General features: G+C 37.6%; 2 protein-coding genes across 2 annotated transcripts in view; one reads left to right on the forward strand and one right to left on the reverse strand.

Annotated features, from left to right (window-relative positions):
* The window catches only part of ACBD6 (acyl-CoA binding domain containing 6), a 44,406-nt gene extending 41,343 nt beyond the window's left edge, over positions 1 to 3,063 (forward strand). The window contains exon 8 of the mRNA XM_072419805.1: positions 2,698 to 3,063. Coding sequence (XP_072275906.1) covers positions 2,698 to 2,888 — 191 coding nt within the window. The 3' untranslated portion in view covers positions 2,889 to 3,063. The remainder of the gene's footprint in view (positions 1 to 2,697) is intronic.
* Positions 3,064 to 6,051: 2,988 nt separating this feature from the next.
* The window catches only part of LHX4 (LIM homeobox 4), a 41,944-nt gene continuing 25,036 nt past the window's right edge, over positions 6,052 to 22,959 (reverse strand). Inside the window, exons 3-6 of the mRNA XM_072419806.1 lie at positions 19,323 to 19,525; positions 16,604 to 16,758; positions 11,799 to 11,967; positions 6,052 to 8,719 (exon numbers count right to left, since the gene is read on the reverse strand). Coding sequence (XP_072275907.1) covers positions 8,358 to 8,719; positions 11,799 to 11,967; positions 16,604 to 16,758; positions 19,323 to 19,525 — 889 coding nt within the window. The 3' untranslated portion in view covers positions 6,052 to 8,357. The remainder of the gene's footprint in view (positions 8,720 to 11,798; positions 11,968 to 16,603; positions 16,759 to 19,322; positions 19,526 to 22,959) is intronic.

A 22,959-nucleotide genomic window follows, 5' to 3' on the forward strand; every position in this document is an offset into this window, starting at 1 on the left:
TGGTGCTTGTTATGATGTTTTTGGAGAATATTATATCTGTGAGTAGCCTTGAGCTTCCCCCTTCCTGCAGTGGCCTGTTGCTGCTCAGAATTTTAAGGTCTATGTACAGCAGGACCTTGAAGTAACATCTGCCTGTCCCTAAACTCTTTATGTGCTGGGCAGATCCGCTCTCATAAGTTATCTGCAACCTGACAGCAAGTGGTAATAGCAAAGGTCAAGCACCCAATAAAATGGCTGTAAATCCATCTTCCTTGCTTATGACTATCCAAGGTCAGCATGGAGTTCTCCTCCCTCCAGTGCCGCCTCCAGTCTGGAAATGCCCTGGAATAGGGGTATGAAATACTATTTTCCTGATCTCCCAGTGGAAATCAGCTTTCCCTGAGAAGCCAGAGATTCTGAAATCAGACCAGTGCCCATCTGGTATGGGGAGGAGGCAATATACATCTCTCCTGTCATCACTGTGAAAAGAAGTACAATCAGGATTTTAAAGTGGCTGTATTGCTTAGAGGAAACATATTTATATTCCAAAAAAAAGTGTACAATAATATTTAAGCAGCCTTTTAAAGATGTCATCCAATGAGAATCACATTACTGACTTGCTAGTACATCTATATTTAGCTGGTGAAGATGCAAAAATGGAACGGCAACAGTTCTGCAACCAGATGCACATTCCAAACTATATGGAGAATGAATACATACATATATTATACATAGGCATGCATTAGTCAGGAGTCCCTGCTGTATTATCAGCCCATGTCTAGGGGAGTTAATTGCCAATGGAACTATCAAAGGCAGAGGCTGTTCTATTGTTTTAGTAGTGTGTGTGTGTATGCATGTATAATTATACATACACACATACACTTTTAGTTACACGCTGTTCTTTTAAGTTAATTTGCAGTCTGATGTGGAGAACAGTATGATCTTTGTCCATCACACCAGGTGTTTCATATATTTTGTATATATTCTGGGAGTGATGCTTTTAAAGTCAACACATAGATTAAGTTTTTGATTTGTTTACCCCCTTGTTGCTTGCTGAGCAGTTCTTTCCCTACATTTATGGGATCGCCTGCCAATACATGGGGACAATGTAGTCAGCCCCTATTAAAGTTTGTGGGGATCAACTGCACAAGCAAGACAATAGATTTCTGTTAAAGGCTCTTTAGATTATAACTGGCCATTCAGATAAAGTAAATGGACTTTCGTGGACAAGGACCACTTTAGGTTGAGTTGGAGAAATGACACAGCAGGGGAAATAAGTATTGGATACCTCAATGTTTTTCTTAGGTAATATATTACTAATGGGGCTATTGACATGCCATTTACTAGTTTCTTCATACAGGAGGCATCTTGAAGCTGTCATTACCAACAAAGGCATTTCTAACAAGTATTACATTTTTATAAGAGTGTTTGTTTAATACTTCCCTGCAGTAATTCCCTTTGCTATTCCACTTTATTACACATAATTATTGGATTTATTTGTGTTGATTTCTCTGTACATTTGGATTACTTGGATTGATAATGACACTGGTGTAAATTTCATGTAAATGGCCCCATTAGAAATATATTTACTGAGAAGAACATTGTTGTGCTCAATCCTTTTTTACCCCACTCTATTTCTGACGTTCTTTCCGCACTTTTGCTGCAGGTGGTGTCTTTATAATAGTTATTGAGCCCTTAATGTTCAACATTTACAGTTTTTTGAATCCCTGCTTGCCTGATTATGTAGATGCATGAATGGGTTAGTATACCCATGACTAACAGGCATACAGATGCATTTGCTGCCGTTGGACATTAACCCCACTGGCCTTCCAATTCTGTCCGTATTTTCATGCAAAAAGCGTTACATTTTTTTGCATTGAAATTTATTTTACATTGTAGGTCTAAAATTCTTAGGCATAACTCACTGAAATATGTCCAATATTTGATAAATTTAATAAAAATTAAATTAAAAAAAAAATCTGTTAAAACAAGGATGCATAAAAATACTAAAACCTGTAGTATAACTGTACAGTAGCTTGTATAATATAAAGATTTTTTGTATTGGATTCAATACAGTTTTTTTGTGTTGAATCCAATACAAAATTATTTGAATTTCCCGCTTCTCCTCCCGCACCGTCATCAGAGAACATCTCAGCAGTTGCCAGCTGAAAATTGAAGGAAGAAGACTTGTCCTGAGGACCTGCAGGGACGAGCAGGACGCCGGGGGATGCCAAAGGAACAAGGTAAGTGTTTTTTTTTATGTTTTTGGCGACCCCAAGTGTGACTCGGGATTACTGCTATTTGCAAGTAAAATCCACCCCGAGTCGCACTCGGGAATAAAACCTCTCATTAAACAAGTATGGAGGCTTTCATTACTGAACACCCCCACCTTGACCATTGATTGATGCTCTTCTGTGGTATGGAACAGATAGTTGGGAAATTTTCATCTTTTGAAATGTTCCAGCCCACTGACTGAAAAAACTCTTTTCCCAGAGGATCAGCATGACAGCCAGGCAGTCAGTATTTTCACTGGAAGGTCAGCCTACTTCTTTCAGAAGAAATTCATCAATGAATGGGTTTTTATTTCATGACTGGTTTGAATTAAAGTGATCTGCATGTTTTTGGAACACTAAACAAATAGATACTTCAATAGTGAATTGGTGCATTCTGTTTTTCCTTTTGTGGTGCTTATTGTGTGATCTGTTCTTTGCTTTGCAGCCTCTGCATGTGAGTTTGCTGATATAGTGGATTTTCTTCTGAACCATGGTGCTGACCCTTTAATTGTGGACAATGATGGATTCCGAGCAGATGAAGCAACAGACAGCAAGCTAATAGCAAATATGCTAAAGCAACATGCCACACATGGGGAACATGACAAGCCTCCAAGCCTTTCCAAAATGTCAAAATAAAGCTGACATACTGTACAAGTCTATATTTTTTGCCCCAGTTTCTGGTGTTTTTTATTGCTCAGTATGTACCCGATGTGTCTGACTTCTCATCGGTTTTCATTCATATTTTGCGTGTATTACTTTTATACATTCAGAAACAAATGTTACGTATTAAAGGAAGTGTCTTTAAAGCTAATGGTGTTTTATTTATATGGAACTTTTACAAACCCATTGGAGCAGATTTACATAGGATGCCCCCTTTAGGATTTGTGTTATTTGCAAAGATGCAACAAGGTTTGCTGTTGGTTTTATAAACTTATATGGACCCATGATTCATTAGACTACTCTATATAGTCTATGTAATATAAATGTACACTCGAGGAAGTTTAATATAAAGCCAATGAATGAAATATGCAAACGCTAAACTCCCAAACGGAAAAAGGTATTGAATACACCTTGTAAAATACACCTGCAATTTATTAAAAATGTATAGAATTTTTAGGGTCTGATGTGGGGATCCTGCAGAAAAACTGTAGTTACTCTTCTCGATGTCTGGACCAGGAAAGGAAACTTGTTCTACCCCAAGTTTAAACAAATGCTGGGGTAACCCCTAGTTCAGGTTCTACAGAGCAAGGACTTGTGTTATAGATCAACCAGTCTAATTAGGAAGCCAATACATTAATATTTTGGTCCATTATAAAGAGAAAATGGCCATAATGCTTAGTTGTCCGCATGATCACTAACTCCTATAGTTATCATAGCATGGAATTCTCCTTGCAAAACAATGAAAGCTAACTTCATTTTAGATCTGATTCAACTTTAGTGAGCTGCAATAATAATTTGAGGGTGGTTTAGAGGGATTTTCCGTGATGGTCTCTTAGAGATCATAGACTGTGCCAATACTGGCAAAAATGTTTTGTAGCCCTGAAGAAGAGGGGGGGGAACATTAGCCCCTGAATTGAGTTGGCTTCCAACCTCTAATAAGAGGGCTAGCTTGCATCTATCCTTGTTATTGCCCCTCCAGCTATTTATTATAACAACAAGGCTTAATCCAGAGCTAGGAGGTCCATTTTTATGCAGCAGTGCATGTTCCCAAATGAAATACACCTTTAAGCAAATGCCATTTTCCCCTATTCCTAATGAAATATCTTGTGTCCTGTTACATAAAGCATATGCTCACTGATGCATAAACCTCATATTAAACAATTTCTAAAGCATTGCTTAGACTGCAAGTTCACTGCCAGCAAACCTTCCCACAAGTGGTGCCCTTTCAAGAATGGCTTTTAATTCACCTTGGTGCAGTGCTTTTAAATTGACTTTGGCACTTTGCAATGAGTAATTTCCTCTGTTGTATAAAATGCTAGTAGTCCAAAAATCCCCAATGTGCGAAAAAAACATTCTGCCTTTTTTTTTTTTAATATGTTGGTTCTGTGCATTCCTTCTACAAAAGGGTTAATCTGCCCTTCGAGTGTATGCATGCAGCTTGTGCGCTACCCTCGCCATTGCAAATGCTGCAGCATAATCTGCTTTACAGCCAAGCTCTCTGCAAAGATCTATACACTGACACACACATGCTCGGCTGTAATCCCTCCTTTCCCTTAACTACCGCTAACCAAAGTGCTTAATGCACAATTTAAGCTGGATCCACTCTAAAAACACTTTAATTGAGGAGCATTAAATGTTAAAATGATTAAAAAAAGATGATATAAATAAAACCCAAAAAGGGGCTGGGACCAGCATCTGCAATAATATGGGAGGGAGGAGAGGAAGTGTTGAATCCTCTGCTGGTTAACAAGGCTTCTGACATGAGACTGCCTAGTGTCCTCATATTTATTTGGTGGATAAGTAGAGCAAAATTAGTAGTGTGCCTGAATAGATATGTGATGCGCTGTTTCAGTCCATTGCTAAAATATAGAACCTAAAAATCTTATTGGAAGATTGGTTTTGAACATTGTAGGATATCTGTTTGCAAAGCTATGGTCATTTGTGCACAGAAGATCAAACAGGCCATCTTTTGCTAGTGAGTTCAGTTACACGTGTGAGTTAATTGACCACAAATTACTATTGACAGGAGAGTGTGTATGCATGTGTGTGTGTGATTATATATATGTTGCTGTATATGTGAGTGTTTTATCAAGTCATGGCCTTTTTACCAATGTTGTTTCTAAAGATATTTAGTTATTTGGATAAAGCATTTTAAGCTATGTTAGACCTTTATTTGCCGTAAAGAGCCACTATCTCTCTATCCCTCCCCTTTTCTTGCATAATATCTCACCGTAATACAGAGAAAACCTTGCAGAAAAGGAATTTAAAGTCTGACATTAAATCTTAAGGCTTCTGCATACCACAATTTAAAGGCAATGTCTGTCTCTTGAAACCACTAGCCATCCAATAGAGGTTTGCATAACAACTATAATACTGACTTTGGATATATTCTTACCTTTTCTGCATGTTGTAGGGATAATGGCCAGGCAGCTAGCAGTTTTAGAAGGGTTCTGAAAAATTTAACAGATGGGTAAATGCAGTGCCATTCTCTAGTTGCTGGTCGAGCAGAGCATTTCCTGGTGGGAATCCTCCAGGCCCATGTGTTTCAATGGCAGTATTTGATCCCTGCCAGTGAATGTGATATTGTCTGTTTTAGAAATAGAGCCCATAGTATCTAGATGGAGGATATCTCTAGGTTTTGTGTAGATAAGCTATGGTCAGTTGTGCACAGACGGTCAAACAGGCCATCTTTTGCTAGTGAGTTTAGCTTCACGTGTGAATCAACTGACCACAATCTATGCACAACTTCTAAGTCTGGTGCGTTATAAAAAAAAAAAACATTGTGATCTTGCCTAAAGTAGGGTTCCAGCTCACCAACACAACATTTTGGATTCACTTTGAACAGCACACCTGTCAACATAATATTTATAGATAAAACACAAAAATACACCAGTATTAGGAACCAGTTTCAAATAGTTGGGTTTCATTGAATTCTACATCTCAAAAATGGGTCTTTCTTGGAAAATGTAAAGAGTTCCTATACAAATAACAGTAAAATGCATGTTGCAATGTGTTTTACATACTTGAGGCTCTTCATTATGTTTTTTTTCAGCGTAGTTGGTAACTGTAGTCCTCTTCTTGCACAGTGGTGGTACGGAAATTGAACGGTGAGTGTATATACAACAAAGGCAAAGCTTGATAAGAAGACTGTGTTTTATTTACATGAATTAGACACATATGGAACTTTCTCGGACACATAGCAATAAATACATCACAAGACTTTCACTGCATTGACTGTACAGTATATACACATTGAGGAAAGCTGACACTTTGTGCAACCTGGTCAATGTCCTGGACATCAAGAAGACACATTAAGGAAGGCAGATAACTGCTGAATGTGCCTTAGTGCATGTGGGTGGAGCACATCAATACCCACTGCTCAAGAGAGAAAAAATCCGTCCTACTGTGATGCATCTACAAATCGAAGTGTTATAAATATAACATTTTTATATCCCCAGGGCTCTATTTAAACCAAAAATAAAAATCTTTTCAGCATTTTTAATGCAGGTGTTGTCAGATGGGGCAGCACTGTGCAGATAAAGCTGTATTATATGGATAGTTGTGCGAACAGACAAAATTGTGCTAGGTCAGGATTGGGATGTGCGCTTTGACATGGTATTTGGAATGGGTATGACCATGTGCTATTAAGAGACAGAAATGTATAGATGAAAATGGAGAAAGTGATTTTGAAAAAAACATGTATGATAAACTGCAGTGCAAAAAGGGGAATGAATATTGGACCCTGTGGTTAAATTGTAGTGAATTTTATTCTTCATGGCCCGGCATCTACTTGAAACCTCTGAATAATAAAAGCATGTGGAAATGTAAAACCCTGCACAAATTTTATGATTTGTTAATGGTTTTCCTATTTTCTCCAATGTGGTTCCTTCTCACGCTTGTGTTTTCACTTGGTAATGAAACATCCAGTTACCCCAGGTATAGCTGTCCAGTGTAATCCATGGACTCATAAAGTTGGATTTGCTAACTTTTTATGAACTTTTTTGAATGTAATTGCAACGCAATTAAAAAAAAAAAGCAATTTTTTGCAACTTATTCCATTGCCTGACTTCTCCAACAGCATCAGATCACCTTCCAATAAGAAAATAGACAATCCATCATCTCATGGGTTTCTTAAATCCTACCAAACTAGGGGAATCGTTGTGATCTTTCCATCACTATCACTATATGCCATACCTGTCAAAATTACTGTTTTTTTTCCGGTGAAAGGTTTTAAAATATTTGTGAAAAGACAACCATACCAAACAATGCTGGGCAAAAAATGGGCATAATGGTATTTAAAAACAAATTGACAATTCACAGTGTTCGTGCTTATTTATATAAAGCAAGGGTGATGGGGTAGTAGCAGAGAATTAATGAAAATCTTAATATTTTGGACAAATGTCTTATGTGTACTGTGGGTGATTAAATTAAATAAATTATGTTGACTATAGAAATACCAGAAGCTGTAACTTGTTCTCAACCATATTGGAAAAAACATCAAGAAATGCTGTATTGTCTTAAGAGATCAAATGAAGAATATAATAGGCATAGAATTATATAGTGTGTTTTATGTACAGATGTGTTATGAATGAATCTGCAGAAAAATAAACTACGTTTTTACGGTGCTCATTTTCTGGTAAGTAATGGATGTGCTTTGTGATTAATGATTGTGTTAGTTTAAGGAGTTACCCCTTTAAATACTGTACTGGTTTGTGAATGTATTATGTCGATATCTGCCCTTCCAACAAGTAGCTGAGATGTGGTAGATAGAATCATTGTTCTGTAACGTCAGAAATCTCTACAGATCAGAGACCCTGAAATAAAGTTGCAGCCACATGTCCTAATAGCAGCCGTGGACCAAATAAATATGTGTTGTGGAGTTGCTTTGTGAACAATGAGGTGCTATAATGAATCATATTCCTCTGTTATTATCTGGAAACAAAGGAGCCTAGCCCACAACAGATGCTGCTTTAAAATGGGTAAAGATTGTCGGCTGCATGTCAAAAACTAATGGTCTAAGCCATTCAAGAAGACCAGCAGTATTGTCCAGGATACCCATCAGCTGTATTCATGTGACATGAATGTGAAAATACTCATGAGCACAGTTTAATGTGACCCCTAGTGACTTGAGAAATGTGGGAAAATATGTCTCTAGAATCCCCCCAGGATTAGGTAGGGAGATCTTGACCCACAAAAGTGCAAACATTCCATTTCAGTGTCATCAAATTGTGTTCTCAACTATTGTCTCTGAAAGCCCCTCCAACTTGCTTCTTGAACTTCATTTTGGACATGATAGGTTTGGTGCCGTTTGCATCAGTTTGATATTATTGTCCCTAGAAAGGAGCTTGTGGTTTTATTTGATAGAATTCTGAAGGCTGAATATGGTGTCTGCAGAGTTTTGGCAAACTGATCGTCTTTAAGATCTGACCTCAATTCTTTTTTTTTTTAAAATGGAGGATGATCCATCTCGTCCAACCAGGAGCCTGGACTAGTAGGGAAATCTGGATAACCCATGCTGCTTTCTGTGGAAATATCGGATGTTGGTGCAGCTGGCAGTGCTCGTAAAGGAGCATGGGGTAAAAGCCCCCCTGAATTGTCCATGTTGTATGGCAATCCATGTGATGGAAGGGAGGAGATAGAAGAGGGTGACTGAGGAATGTCATACGGACTGCCATCATGAAGATCCTGATAGGACTGTCCAGTAGCATCTATCGTGAAGCCTCCATTGGTCAGTGGCACATTTACAAGGTCCCCTCCTGCACTGTAAATGCCTCCTGTAGATCCCAGCTCCGATAAAATTTGGTCATCTGTTGTTAAAAAGTACAATAGTTAGATTAGTTGCTATCATTTACTTATTATTCGATTCAAAATCATTAAATATTTGTGTGTATATTTCAATTGCTTAACTGTCTAGCTAAATGAGACACATCTGGTTATAAAGAACATAAAAGATCTGTTGGTCATTATCACAATACCCTGCACCAAAACCGAATATTACTGTATTTTCCTGAAAGAGTACTTTCATATCAGTACCTATGGAGGGAAAACCAAGTTTGTTACCTAGAAACTCCATTTCCAGGAATGTTCTAAGACAGTATGTGTAAGGAGCCTATGTATCATATACTGGCTTCTACCATGGCTAGGGAAATATTGTTCATAATAAGCCGATAATATTATTTATTTCTCATATTGCTTGCAAAATGGCTGAACCTGGGCTGGTCTTGGACTGTAAAAAATCTGGGTGTGCGACCTGCCCCTAGAGAGAGAGAGAGAGAGACAGACAGACACACAGACACACAGACACACACACACCTCTTTTATATAACAAACATGCATTATACTATTAACTATTTAATGTACAGCGCTGCGTAATATGTTGGCGCTATATAAATCCTGTTTAATAATAATTAACTATGTAGTAAAGATGTTAAACCCATTTAAAAATCTTATATCTGCACATAACTTTTAAATTCTGCATCCAATATGACCAACCCACTATGGGATTTTGCACGTGTTAATTTTTCTTATGGTGCAAACAACTTCTCAGAAGTGACACCTTGGCTCATTATATGACAGAGAAGCCATGAAGATAAGAATTTTGCCACTGGGATCCCAGAATGATATAAAGTATCAATGAGTGCATTAACCTATCCACCAGGGATCAAAGAAAACTTGAGTATGAGGAAGAGCCATTGCCGATATCCTTCTGTAAATGCCAGTTCTCCGCCATGCTGACTGATTTTCAGAGAGGAAGCATACTATGGGAGTCTTCATTTTGTCTTCATGGCAGGTTGTATTATATGAGGTCTTTAAAAAGACACCTATTTTTACACAGAGTAAATAAACCACTAAAAAAGGGCTTCCCAAAGCCAAAATATGTTAAATTGTGTTAAATTCCAATGTAGCGCTATAGTGCCATTAAACATGACAAGTCATTTTTTAAGTTTCTTCTTTATAAAACACTAAAACATAGATATAATGAAGAAATTAGTCCGATATCAAATAATAGGCAGCCAGTTTGAATTATAAGCTGCTTAATATTCCACACACACCAAAATCATCATAAACCAGTTGATGGCTGAACTAGAGGTATGATTAATGCTGCTTCGCCGTTCTTATTTATTTGATCAATTGCCTAGTTCACGGCCGTGTTTGACAAATGGACTGCAGGGAATACTACTCAGGTATTTACTGGAGATGGAGAGGAAGCTGTAACTACCGATGGCTGTCAGCTCTGTCGTACCTACAACTTTCGAGCAGGCCAGCAAACCGGCTGACAAATACAAAGTTCATTACAATGCACTATATTTCATAACAACACAGCATGCACTGCCATAATTCACTGTAACTTTTCGCCTTGGTGAATTGCTTTGCACTTTTTTAAATGAAGGGCTGTGTTCTGCATTCCAGCTGTTACCGATCTTGATTTTTGGCCAACCAAAAGCATCATGGGGGAACGGAGAGGGCAGTTTTATGTTATACATGCCATATCGTATTCTAAAGAGCTAAAGATTTTATAGAAATGTAAAGAGCCATGTATGGCAGTCCCAGAGACCAGATGGCAACACAAAGGAGGCTTACAATACACACCTTGTAGGTTCTAAAAAAATATCTATGTTTTAGGTTTGATAAAAAAAAAATTGTTTTGGAGAGAGGTGGTAAAGACCTATCTAAAGTTTTTTCTGGACCCTACATTCAAAGAGGTGTTTCTATTGTGTACCTCACTCTTGTACTGTACGAAAGGCCACCATGACTGCCTCCTAAATAATATTATTTATATCCAGCACTTCACATTAGTTACTTAAAATTGGTCCACCGACAGGTGCCCAACATGCCAGCATAAAACTGATGAGGATGATCTAGCAGGGGAATCTCGATAACCCATGCTGCTTTCTGTGGAATAATCGGATGTTGGTGCAGCTGGCAGTGCATGGGTACCAAATTTATGGGTCCCATGTTTACATTGGATAAAACTGAATTCCTCATCTAAACCTTCCCCCAGCATTTTTCATAAAGCTTACTATGCACTATTCAATCTTCCAGAGATAGATATTTGATCAATATTGCAATCAATCTGCACTTCAGTGTATGATAATTTCATTAAATAATCAATCCATATTTGGATCAGCTTAATCATAATATCTAATTAAAAGAATTCCCCAAGACCAAATATTGAAGGAATCAGATGTACCATAGTTTACATCTGCATGGTAATCAATCCAACCATATTATCCAATCACTGCAAAAAATACCCCAATCGGACAGGGTTGACTGTCTACTACCCAGTCGCTCACTATGGTTCCTCCCATCCGTTCATACGTCTTATATTGAGCCAGAAGAATTCACTTTGTGTGATGGGGCCACACACCTGAGAGTATGTAAGTTTTTTGAAGCACTTAAAAAGAAGTAAAGTAGCTTTTAAATAAACATGCTGCTGAATAGGTAACAATGAAGTCTTCTTTTAGCTGATGTCTTCTTTAAAAAAGTGTCGCGATGCTGGCAGAAATTTGTAATCAATCTACTGTTTCTGTCTGATTTACATTTCTGGCCTTTTATACACCCCCAGCCTTCCTCTCCACTCCCAGCCGTCCTCTCCACCCCTATATATTCCTCTTCCAGGGCATAAATTCTCTGGGGCTGTCCCTATTCTTTAAACTCTCCTACCCATATTTATTTCTCTCCTAACCAACACTATTTAGACACATTTTTCATTAACAAGGCAGTATAGAAAAGCAGTATAGAAGTGACGACACTGTGCACAATACAGGAACCAACAGCAATACCAAGTCAGTCATGCTATGGATCACACTGATTTGGTAAGCCTATGGAATGCTCTCCATCAGTCACCATACAGCTCTATAGATAAAACAATGACTTCATAGTTACCTCTGTAGCTTAATTCACTGTCACTAACTCCACAATCTTCTGCAGAACTTTCCTTCCCCGGCTTCCCTACACGGGATTTTCTGACGCTTTTATAGAACTGTCCCCAGCGTTGCCGTCCTGCGTCCTTTTTGAGCCGCTTTTCTTTTGCACGTCTGTTTTGAAACCAAACCTGAAATGAGAAGTAGAATGAATTTTCTGTCTGTAGTATAAATGGATCTAATATTAATATGAAGAGTCCTATAACCCCTATCATTTAATCATGTGATTTTATTTTGACTTTTTTTTTTTTATTCAAAGCCCAACTCCAACTCCACTTTCAGGTTCATCTACTGTACTAAAATTGCTTTCTCTAAATTTACTGTACAATGTGAGATTCTTACTTGTGGTTTAGAATTTCCAGGCTGGTGGGCGTCTAGTATTATCTATTCCTTTTAACCCTTATTGCCCCCCCATTGCCCATTTCATTCATTGGATTTGTTCTCCCAAATCATGGAGGCTCAGCATCACATATGGACATTACCAAGGGTGGTCTGCATGCAAATGGCTCATCAAGGAGTACTAAAGGAATAACACGGAGGCGGTGCTATGATGTTTTCTGGAAGTTTCGGCACAGAACCATACCAGCCCTTTCCACCGGCCATGATCTTCCTACACAGTGAAAATGTAATTTGGTCCAACTTTGTGCTGCCATTTACAAAGCACAACACTGAACAAAACAAAAAACTTGCATCTTCAAAAACAATAAAAGTTTTGCAAGCTTTTTTTTTTAAAAAAAAAAGTAACAAATTGCAACCTTTGTATGGCCTCTCCTGTTACCCAGGACGTCCAGCTGGGCAGAACTGAAAGCGCCATGATTTGGCCCTCATAGTCAGCAAGAAGAAGGATGGATGAATAAAGAAGGATGATAAGGCAGAAAGGTTGAAACAGAGCCATGTTTAAGCATGTCAAGGAATATTTAGTGATCACAAATATCATTGTGGCATCCATGATACAGAAGCAATCAATGAAGACAGATACAATGCAGATTCTTTTTTATCTTTGCAGATCTTTTCACAAAATGATATCAGGTGACCAGATCAGCACAAAAGATCAGGTACAGGTACAGGTGAGAAATATTCTAGATATCATGCCACACTTTATTGATATTCTTTTGTTCACCATATTGCATGAAGTATCTTAGGATAAAAAGACTTTTGGAATGTGCTGTTTGATGTAGTAGATGTACAATTTATATATATATACTTTTATTTTAGCTGTACAGAAAACAAATAAAAGGGAATGAATAACAGTTTAACGTTTCATGAACTATAAAGAACTTTTTCACTCCCCTGCAAATCCTCTGCATCCCTTTCTCCTACAATTCTCGTGCAAATGTCCAGAGGTGGACAGAAGAGACTCCTTAAATCCTAAACTTTGAACTTCGTCTTTGGTCCTGGGCACTGGGCAACATTTTAATGTGTCCAACCTGGAGAAATGTGCATGTATTTACCAGACAAACATAGAATAAGAAAGTTTCTGACCACATGCAGAATTGGAACTAGAATCATTTTATTAGAAGTCCATTTTTTTTGTGTTTCATGTTTGCAGCTGGTTTATGTTACCAGTCTATGATATATAAAAACAATCACTCTCACGTTGATTATTGTTAACCTAAATTTGCCCTATTGTACATAGGTACAGTATAAAATAATTAAATATTCATCTAATTGGTTCCTGTCTCATTCATCGTATAACTGTTTTTCACCCATACAAACATGCAGTATAACAATACCACATACACTTATCTTTCGTATAAAAAAATAAGCGTCTATGGTCGGTTATGTATGTATTTTCATTCTTACAGGTATTTCATATTTCATTCCCGAAACTACTTCAGGGAGTCATGTGACACAACAAGGTGCAATATAATTGGTAAATGTGTTTGAGCATTGGCAAAAGGCAACAAAATATCTTTCTAATCACAATGTTGCAAATCTCTGCTAACAGTAATGGCATATAACTAAGCTATCTCCAGTTACTGGCTGTATGTTTGAACTGTCATCAGAATCTGCCAGAGTTTCATCAATGCCAGAAAATGTCCATATTTCTTGGCCCTCCTCATTTGGCCTCAGACTGACATTTTACTGAATCTGCAATATGTCTGTAAATCTAACAAGTGACACATGACTCTAATGTATATTTTTTTTAACATTCTCTGATCCTGCAGATGCACCTTCAAAATGCAAAAGGGGTTATTAAAGCAGGACTAAAGCGTAAAATGCAGAAATCGAGACAGGCCATGTCTCTTCTGCAATAAAACAATTTATCTGCCTGTTAGCAGGGGTCCCCAACCCCCAGTCTGACAGGCGGGCTGCGGCTCTGGTCGGTGGACCCCCCAGCGTGTTCAGGAAAAGGACCCTACTTGGGGGTTGGAGCGCACCGGCTGGGGCCGCAGACCACGTCTCTTGTACATATCGCAGGGCGGTGGATGGGTTGTGTCTCTGGGTGGGTTCTGGTATCATGATGTCAATCTGGGGGGAAGTTTCTTCCCCTTTGAGTGACACACAGCTCCCCACGCATTCATGGTCCGGAGTCTGTGCATTTAGTGTTACCACAGCTCCAAAAGGTTGGGGACCACTGCTCTATATTGTACACTGACCTGCACATGCCTGGCTGCCGAGAATGAGAGAACTTAGTTAACTTAGTTTACTTAAATAATTGTGAACAGGCAGGTATGTTTGTTGTTATACAGGGGAGACATCGCCTGTCCCTTCTGCAATGAAGAACCTGCCTGGCTATGGCTTATGTGCTAGGCATTGTTTAATAATCCACTGTACCAGATCACTAAATGACCAATGAATGGTTTCTATTGATTTCCAATAGGGTGGGAGCAGGCAGGTGCCATCTGCTTTTCTTTTCTTTCCTCTCTTACTCCCCAATTCTTCCTCCCCAATTGATGACTTAAGGGATAACATGAACTTTTTTATTTTTTGCATGTGCACCTAAAATTATTGGGACTTGACTCTCTTATATACTTGGTCTCATATATTTTTGCATCACTTTGCAAATATTCAAGCTGCTTTTTTCTGCAACTTTGTTGTCTCCTATACCAGCCCTGACCATGGCAATCAGAAACCAATTTGTATCGTCAGTTTCTAATAAACAATCTGAGCAGTGTTTTTAAATATAACAAACATGAATGTATTTATTATTATTATTACTACACAGTATTGATATAGCGCCATCATATTACGCAACGCTGTACAAAGCCATTAGTCATGTCACTAACTGTCCCTCAAAGAAGCTCACAATCTAATGTCCGTACCATAGTCATATGTCAATAATGTGATCTAAGGTCAATTTTTGGGTGGAAGCCAATTAACCTCACTGCATGTTTTTGGGATGTGGGAGGAAACCCACGCAGACACGGGGAGAACCTGCAAACTCCATGCAGATAATGTCCTGGCTGAGAATCAAACCTGGGACCCAGCGCTGCAAAGGCTGGAGTGCTAACCCCTGAGCCACCATGCAAATACATGTATGTATTTGCTCTTTATGTTTTCAAACAGTGCAAAAAAAGTTTGGTAGTCACAAAGAGATAAAGACGATGCATATGAATGCTGATATGTATGGCCTGTGCATTTAAGCTTTGATGGCCCTCTATAAATTAAGTGTTAAACTGAGGGAGTTATTGCAGCAAATACCAAAGGACGTTCTAGTTGATAAGCTACAGATCTACAAAGTTTCTGCCTCTTATTGCTGCGGCAGTTTAGCAGCACACACATGTGCCAATTTAATTCCAGTAGGGCACATGTATCTTGCCATAGGCATAACAAGGTGCTCTGCACCAGCCTAGACCACATGGTCTCTGTCTTCCAAACAATACTGCAATAGTCTATGGATTTCAATGAACTCTGAGAAATGGGGATGAAAAAGGCTACATACAAATACAAACTAAAAAAACAAACGTCATAAATATCTTTAAAAAACTTCTGGAGGCTGGTGGGGGAACTGAAGCAAGGTTGTTTTGCAAAACAAGAAGACCAAAGTCCCTTCTCCCAGGTAACCGTGAACTAGCTCATTAGCATGAATTCCATATATCGCTTTTTTGAGCCCCCCATCCTGGTAAAGCAGCCACCTCTTTTGCCTCTTTGGCCCGGCCCTGACTCTATGCTTTTATATGTGCACAGTTGAAATATATAAACTAGACAAAATACAGGCAAAACCATTACCGTCAATAAAAATAAAATGATCAGACATAGAGGTAAACGGAAAAACACGTGCTCCTGATCATCTCAGGAAAAGACATCAGCAGTAGGACAACATGTCAATCAAAAAAGGTCCTTTACTACAGTATGCTGGCAATGGACAGGCTTTCCTACTCAAGTTGTGGCTGCCTTCCAAAAATAATAAACTGTAAGACTTTAAGACCTTTAGTTTTGATGAAACTGGAATGAATTTAACTTAAAATGAAAGTTGGGCTTTAAAGGGATATGACAGGTTAGATTTCAACACTACTGGCATTTATATTGGAAGTCTTTGGAATCTTCATTGATAGTCCTAAAAGGCTTAGCTTAAACCAATGCCCAGTCATGAACACAGCACATACATATTAGTTATTACAGCATACAACGATCCACATTACACAAATAGTTGTCAATTAGCCATACTGTACAGCGCCTATGCTTTATTTACCTGCCTTGAAATTATTTTTTTATTTTATTTTTACAAATATCGCCAGCCTCATCACAAAGAGAAATGTATACCTATGCTTAAATTCAGCTAGAGAACTGAGCATTGATGTATTCTTTCCACATCTGTCATACCTGCACAACACGCATGTCTAGCCCCGTCTCCGAGGACAGCTGCTCCCTCACATGCCGGGCAGGTTTCGGCGAGTTCTTGTAGGCATTCTTTAATGTCTCCAGCTGTTTGGCCGTTATTGTGGTACGAGGTCTTTTAGCTCCACCCTCAGAGTCATCTAGATAAAAGATGAAAATTTAACATCAAATCTAAAGGAACACTAAATCATGTATCACTAGCTGGTGTACTTGTCAAAGATTTCCTAATATAATATAATAGGCAGAGGTCTCAAAATAGCAGAATGGCAATAACCCCAGATGGCCATGATCATGAGTAGACTGCGCTGTACAATTTCTGTACAGGTGTGGAGACATTCATAGCTGTATGTGTTTTAAAGGATATTTCAACTAAGGACCACAAATTAAATATGTATTGCACCTTACCTGTTCTTGAATCTAGTGGTCTTAGGTTAAGTCTAAGAACATTTTAGGCAAGTACAAGAAATACCTGCTGATCTTTCCAAAAATGCAGTGATTTCAATTCTTCTTGAACCAAAAGGACTGCGTTTTGAGATGTCTTCTATAAAGTATTAATTCCTCCACCACTAATGTAATGGAGAACAATTGAGACAAATTGGGCTAAATCAAGGGAGCAGCCTGGCTGCATCCACAGGTACAGGAGAGGAAAAAGTTTAGTGAGCCTGGTACAAGAAGTATGTTTTTTGCAGAACTGCCAGGAAAAATAAAGGAAAAAGAAATCTAATGCAAGCACAACACCTAAGAACTGGTAAAAGATAGATAGATAGATAGATAGATAGATAGATAGATAGATAGATAGATAGATAGATAGATATGCATTACTTGTAAAGTTTTTCATCCAGTTGATTTTATTCAAACTCTTTACTTGTATTAAATAATGTTTTCACTCTTTAGGGCCAGATAATAAAGCAGTGAATCTGACGTTTACCAAACATTCTGTGGTGGTGAATATTGCAGGTCCATGCATTTTCACTGACACAGATTGATTCTTCACCAAATAATATTAGATTCACTGCTTTATAAATAGACCTTTAATTGTGCCAAGTAAATTTATTTCACAGTTTACAGCAATGGGCAAGGTAATAATTAAGTCAAGTTACCTAAATATTTATTCCATTTTCCTAATAATAATTCCCCATAATATATAATTTACATTGCTTCTCTCATTAGTAATAACTTCAGGTTAGAAGTAAAATATGTTAGAGTGTTACTGATATATTCTAGTCCACTGTGGCTGTTCCAAAAAGTTTGTTGATTTAACTTTAATTTAGGTTCAATCAACTGGATCCACAGCAAACACAGAGCGCCTTACAGGGTCCTTGGAATAGGCAGGATCAATGTATTTCATGCAGATTACTCCCAATGTATTTCATGCAGATTACTCCCTGTTTATCTCTATACAATAAGGACACTTTACTTTACACATTGGTGTGCTCAGAACATATTTCACGGCAAATGTTCTCAGCAAAGCCAGATATCAGTCAATGAATATGCCAGTATAGTGTGTAATGGAAATTCAAATCTGACCAATGGCGACCTGGCACTGGCTAAATCTGGCTCCTATACTATCCAGAAGTAAAAACAAATACATTTGGCTCCATAAGGATCCGATAAAATATAGTTATTAATGGAGTTTTGAGAATAAATGTAGGAGATGTAGGAAGATGCCTCATTTACAGAAACAAGTCTTCTGCAGCACGATGCTGGTGATGATGTCATGAAAACCTAACTACATTATACTTTGGTTCAATAAAAACAGCTCAGCTTTATATGTTACAGTAAGATGTGTGGAGGATTCACAAATGATCCAAACAGAAATAAGACAATTCATAAAAACAGTACAGAGTGAATGTACGAATATTGACAAATGAATTGTATTAACACTGGAGTCTGCACTGTACTTTAGAAAATAAAACTGGATATTATAAGCATAATTAATATTTGTAATTGAAGTACAAGATAGAACAAAATATTAAAAAAACTTATTACATTACATTTAAATTACTGCAATCATTGGGATTGATCATTTCATTAACTCAAAAGCTATTTATCAGTAAAATGCAATTTTTCTCAATGTTTTAATAGGGAGAACCAAAGCCAGAGTTGGGTTTTATTTACAATTATCCTCTATCTTATATCTAGCTATGGCCTTATAAGCATGACAACAATGGGGGGTATTCCATATACTATTTGTGTAAAATGTCATGTTCTCATCTTGTGACTGCTTTTTCTCTTACCACAATACTGGCAGTAAGTATTATCCTGGTAAATAGGTGGCTGAAATATACATATTTAATATATACTAAAAACATGCAATATTGCAATGTATCCAACTAAAAATAAGACTAATGTATAAAAATAATATCTATTATTCTTAATCATGAATACCTGCAAACCAAACAGAACACTATACATTTTCTCGAATCTGCGGCTACTAATTTGTATCAACATATCTTGTCCGAGTATTTGTCTTCATTTTCAATATTGTACAAAGCCAGTCTACATTGACCCATAGCAGTCAACCTCATTCTCCCTGTACTTCTTTCTCTTATAAGGAAATGATATGGATTTCCTTAGGAAACTCTAAACTCTTTTTTTTCTCAGCCATATTGAATACAAATAATCTTTATTACAGCTAGGTCATGTTCTCATCCTTATGCTTGCCAAGACATCATCCATAAGTAAAGTTTAGGTTGGTTCTCACCATTTTGCTTTGCAGTCTCATAGTCTTCTTTGCAAACCAGCCGCCCATCCTCCATGAGGTAGAACTCATCACCGGTAGCAAGTTGTCGACTACAAATAATACAGGAGAAGCAGTGCAGGTGATATACAAAATCCTGGGCTTTCCGTACCACCTGGGTTGGGGGGATTCCCTGCTGACATGCCGTACACTTGGTGCCAAACCTCCTGGAAAAAGAGAAAAGAAGATGTAACACTGCAGCCATGATGAATATGAGGACTTGTTTAGCAGCAATGGTTAGGTACCACAGTACAATCATGGAATTTTAGCACACCCATACAAGTCAACTTTTTGGACCTAAAGGGTTTCTATGACCTAACAAGACCTTCAAGCGAAAAACAAGTTCTTGGAAAAATCTAGGCAGTGTTTAATCAGACATATCTCAAGCTCTGAGCTCATTCATGTACCATCATCACAATCTAAAGTATTAAAAGTTGCCTTACGTTTACTGCTTTAGTTGTGCTACTACATGTCATCTACAATATTCTCTGTAGCCACAGGAAACCCTAAGTTTCTTGCATAAATTTACATTGCAGAATGGTAGATGACCCACTTTCATTGAGGACCTACGTTCATTCAGGATTTTGCCAGTTCCAAAATGACCATTTGCCACTGCCAAAATCACCACTGTCCATTAAAGATTTACCAGAATTCCAAGAAACACTTCTTGTCTGATTCAGCATATTGACTTTCAAGATCGACTTGCATATGAATATAATAGAAAACCTTACTGAGAATCAGTTCCAGGAAAAATAAAAAAGCTATGGACCAAGTCCAGTAAAAGACCAAGTGGTCCATTCAGCCTTTAATTCATAACCAAAGTTCCTGCTGTCTCTCCTGACATAATATATGTCCATGAATATTACACCTTTGTGTGCAACAAAAATACATACGTTTCACTCTAAACCTTCAATCAGAATAATAAACAAATAGGCCCATTTTCTGAATGATGTCAGTAAAAGGCACATGGGAGCCGCAGAGGAGGAATGAGCACCAAAGCAACACTTTAAAGGATTGTTGAATTTAGGAAAGGATACATTTTTTCACAGGGTAAGGAAAACATTGATTTCTCAGGATGGGTTACAGGAGAAGTGTGGAATTGAGGACCGATTGAAGACCCAAAATGGATCTTCAGTTATTTTCAGTTAATATTCCTTACAAACAGCTTAAACAAAACAGGACATGGTAAAAACTCAGAACCATGTGGTACACCACTAATAACCCAGTTTGCAACCACATTGTGTACAACTACACTTAGATTTATATCTTTTAGCCAACAGCATGTTCACTGAACCACCCAAGGGTTAAGTCTTAGCCCATAGTCATCAAATTCCATCAGAAGAACCCATTCAACATATCCCTGCTCCTGCTTGTAAGCACATTTTAGAAATTGTAAATGTCCACCAAGAAGGCTGAGTGACATCAAGGGTATATATACTAGAGTAGCAGCAAACACAGGCAATAAAACTCCAGATAAGGACAACAGATGAGGTTAGATGTAGACACTACAACACTCCACCTTCCTTTTGAATAGAAGTCTGATGGTGTTAACTATGCTAAGAAAATCCAATTAAATAAAAATTGTATCACTTTTAATATAAAAACTTCAAACAGTTCCCCTGAGAAGTGTTAACCCATTGCCCAAGTGGACAAACAAATATCGAGAACATTTGAAACAATGAATCAAATCCATTCACTTAGTGTCAGTTGGATCTGGCTGGAGGCCAGCTGCTAAACATTTACACCTATTAAGACAAAATCATATAGCCGAGCCAAGGATGCCAAACTTAAAAATTGGGAAAAAATTAGATCATCCAGCCAGATACACCAAACGTAGTCTGGTTAGATCTCAACTTTTATTTTAAAATGAAAAAGTAGAAAACACATTTACAGGACAACCTTTATTTGGAGAATCTGAGATGAAATATAGTGAAATATGGTGGATATGCCGTTGCCTATAAAATATAAATCTAAGTGTGGTTGTATTTAACAATGATACAGGAATCATAAAAACCTGCTCCTCCAAAATGACAGCTGGGATATTGTTGGATACTTTTAACGGGCTACTGAAAAATGACAACACAAATATGATTGGTTGAAAGGTACAATGCCTAGAAATGTCCTTTTACAGTAATTTTTATCCACGCCTAAGGAGTAGCAGAGAGAAAATATAAAAGGTGTGGTGCCACATCTAATATCATCAAAAATGCAAAACGTATAAATAAAATTATTACAGACTTTAAACACATTGGGGTCTCATTTATCTTTAAACAGGACATACTAATCTCATAATTTTTCTTTCCTGCTAAACCTGATGACAGACAAATGGGACCCCAATGTGCATTGTGTATATAGATAATGTTGATACATGTAATGAGTTTTACAATTCCAAAAAAATTATGATTTTATAATATGTTTGTGATCGCCTTTTGATAAAAGATCCATTAAAAGTTCGTAATAACATTTATTTATACATTTTGTATTTCACTTACCAAGGTGAATTACCACCTTGTATGAGATAATTAACTTAGTGAATGTGGTGATAGTTCACTATGTGAACAAGCTCTCTTCCTTTAGTAAATTGACCAGTTCCAGTTAAGGGAGTCCAAAGAAGGCTTTTTTGTTTGAATAATCTTTTATAAATTTATAAATCTTTTATCTGCCGGTGCTCATCTGAATTTTATTGAACGCAACGGGACATGTCAAGCAATTCTTCTCTTAGATTGTAATGTATTTATACAGTATATACCATAGACTGTTGTTACATAAGCCAAGACCAAGACAGTTTTTGTTATTTTAGGACCTCAGAATTAAAGTTATTTTGGTAAAGCCCAACAGAATGAACACAAGTTCATTGGTTTCCTATCTCATAGATACATTGACAATGTGCTAAAGTTATGAACAAAATAAAAAAAATTCTAATGGGAGTTTTAGCCTTTCGCCCACATACAAAGACATTGAATGACACACAAGATCAGTTAGAGCCCAGCTGTGCCCTATGACACAGAAGATTTAATACAATCTTCACCAAACATCCTCACTGGCGCCCCTCCTTTCCCAGTGGTCACCTTAACCTCAGCAAACGCTGCTATGCAGCCGCAGATAGCTGCCGCGTATAAATCTGATATTTATGTTATAAAACCTGATAGACAATATTTGTGAGTCACGGAACTTGTTGAGCACAGCCTTGAAAATGCAATCCTAGCAATGCAGCCTTTATCCTTGGAAGTAGAGAGAGATAGCTGGGAGCCAGCACAGTCATGCTGCTTAGAATTTCAAGAAGGATTTATAGACAGAAGCCAAGTTTAATAGTCAGGGCCATTTATATTGGGGTTAGAGTTAATTATACATAAAGTGGACCTGTCTCCCTTAATTGACATTTTCTGAATCAATTTTAAAATGTTTTTTGAATGCCTTACCAGTTTTCCTTATCAATTTAGTTGAGCCATATTGAAAGATGAAGCTCTAGGTAAATATAAATGTCACACAATTATGTGGCTTTATAATTAAAAAAGCATTTAATGTATTTCAATGCAACTACTGTACAATAACTAGTTTGGCTTGGTTTTATCCTCCTAAAATACAGCAGCATGGGAGAGGG

This window comes from Pyxicephalus adspersus, chromosome 8 (genome assembly GCF_032062135.1).
Source record: "Pyxicephalus adspersus chromosome 8, UCB_Pads_2.0, whole genome shotgun sequence".
Taxonomy (NCBI): domain Eukaryota; kingdom Metazoa; phylum Chordata; class Amphibia; order Anura; family Pyxicephalidae; genus Pyxicephalus; species Pyxicephalus adspersus.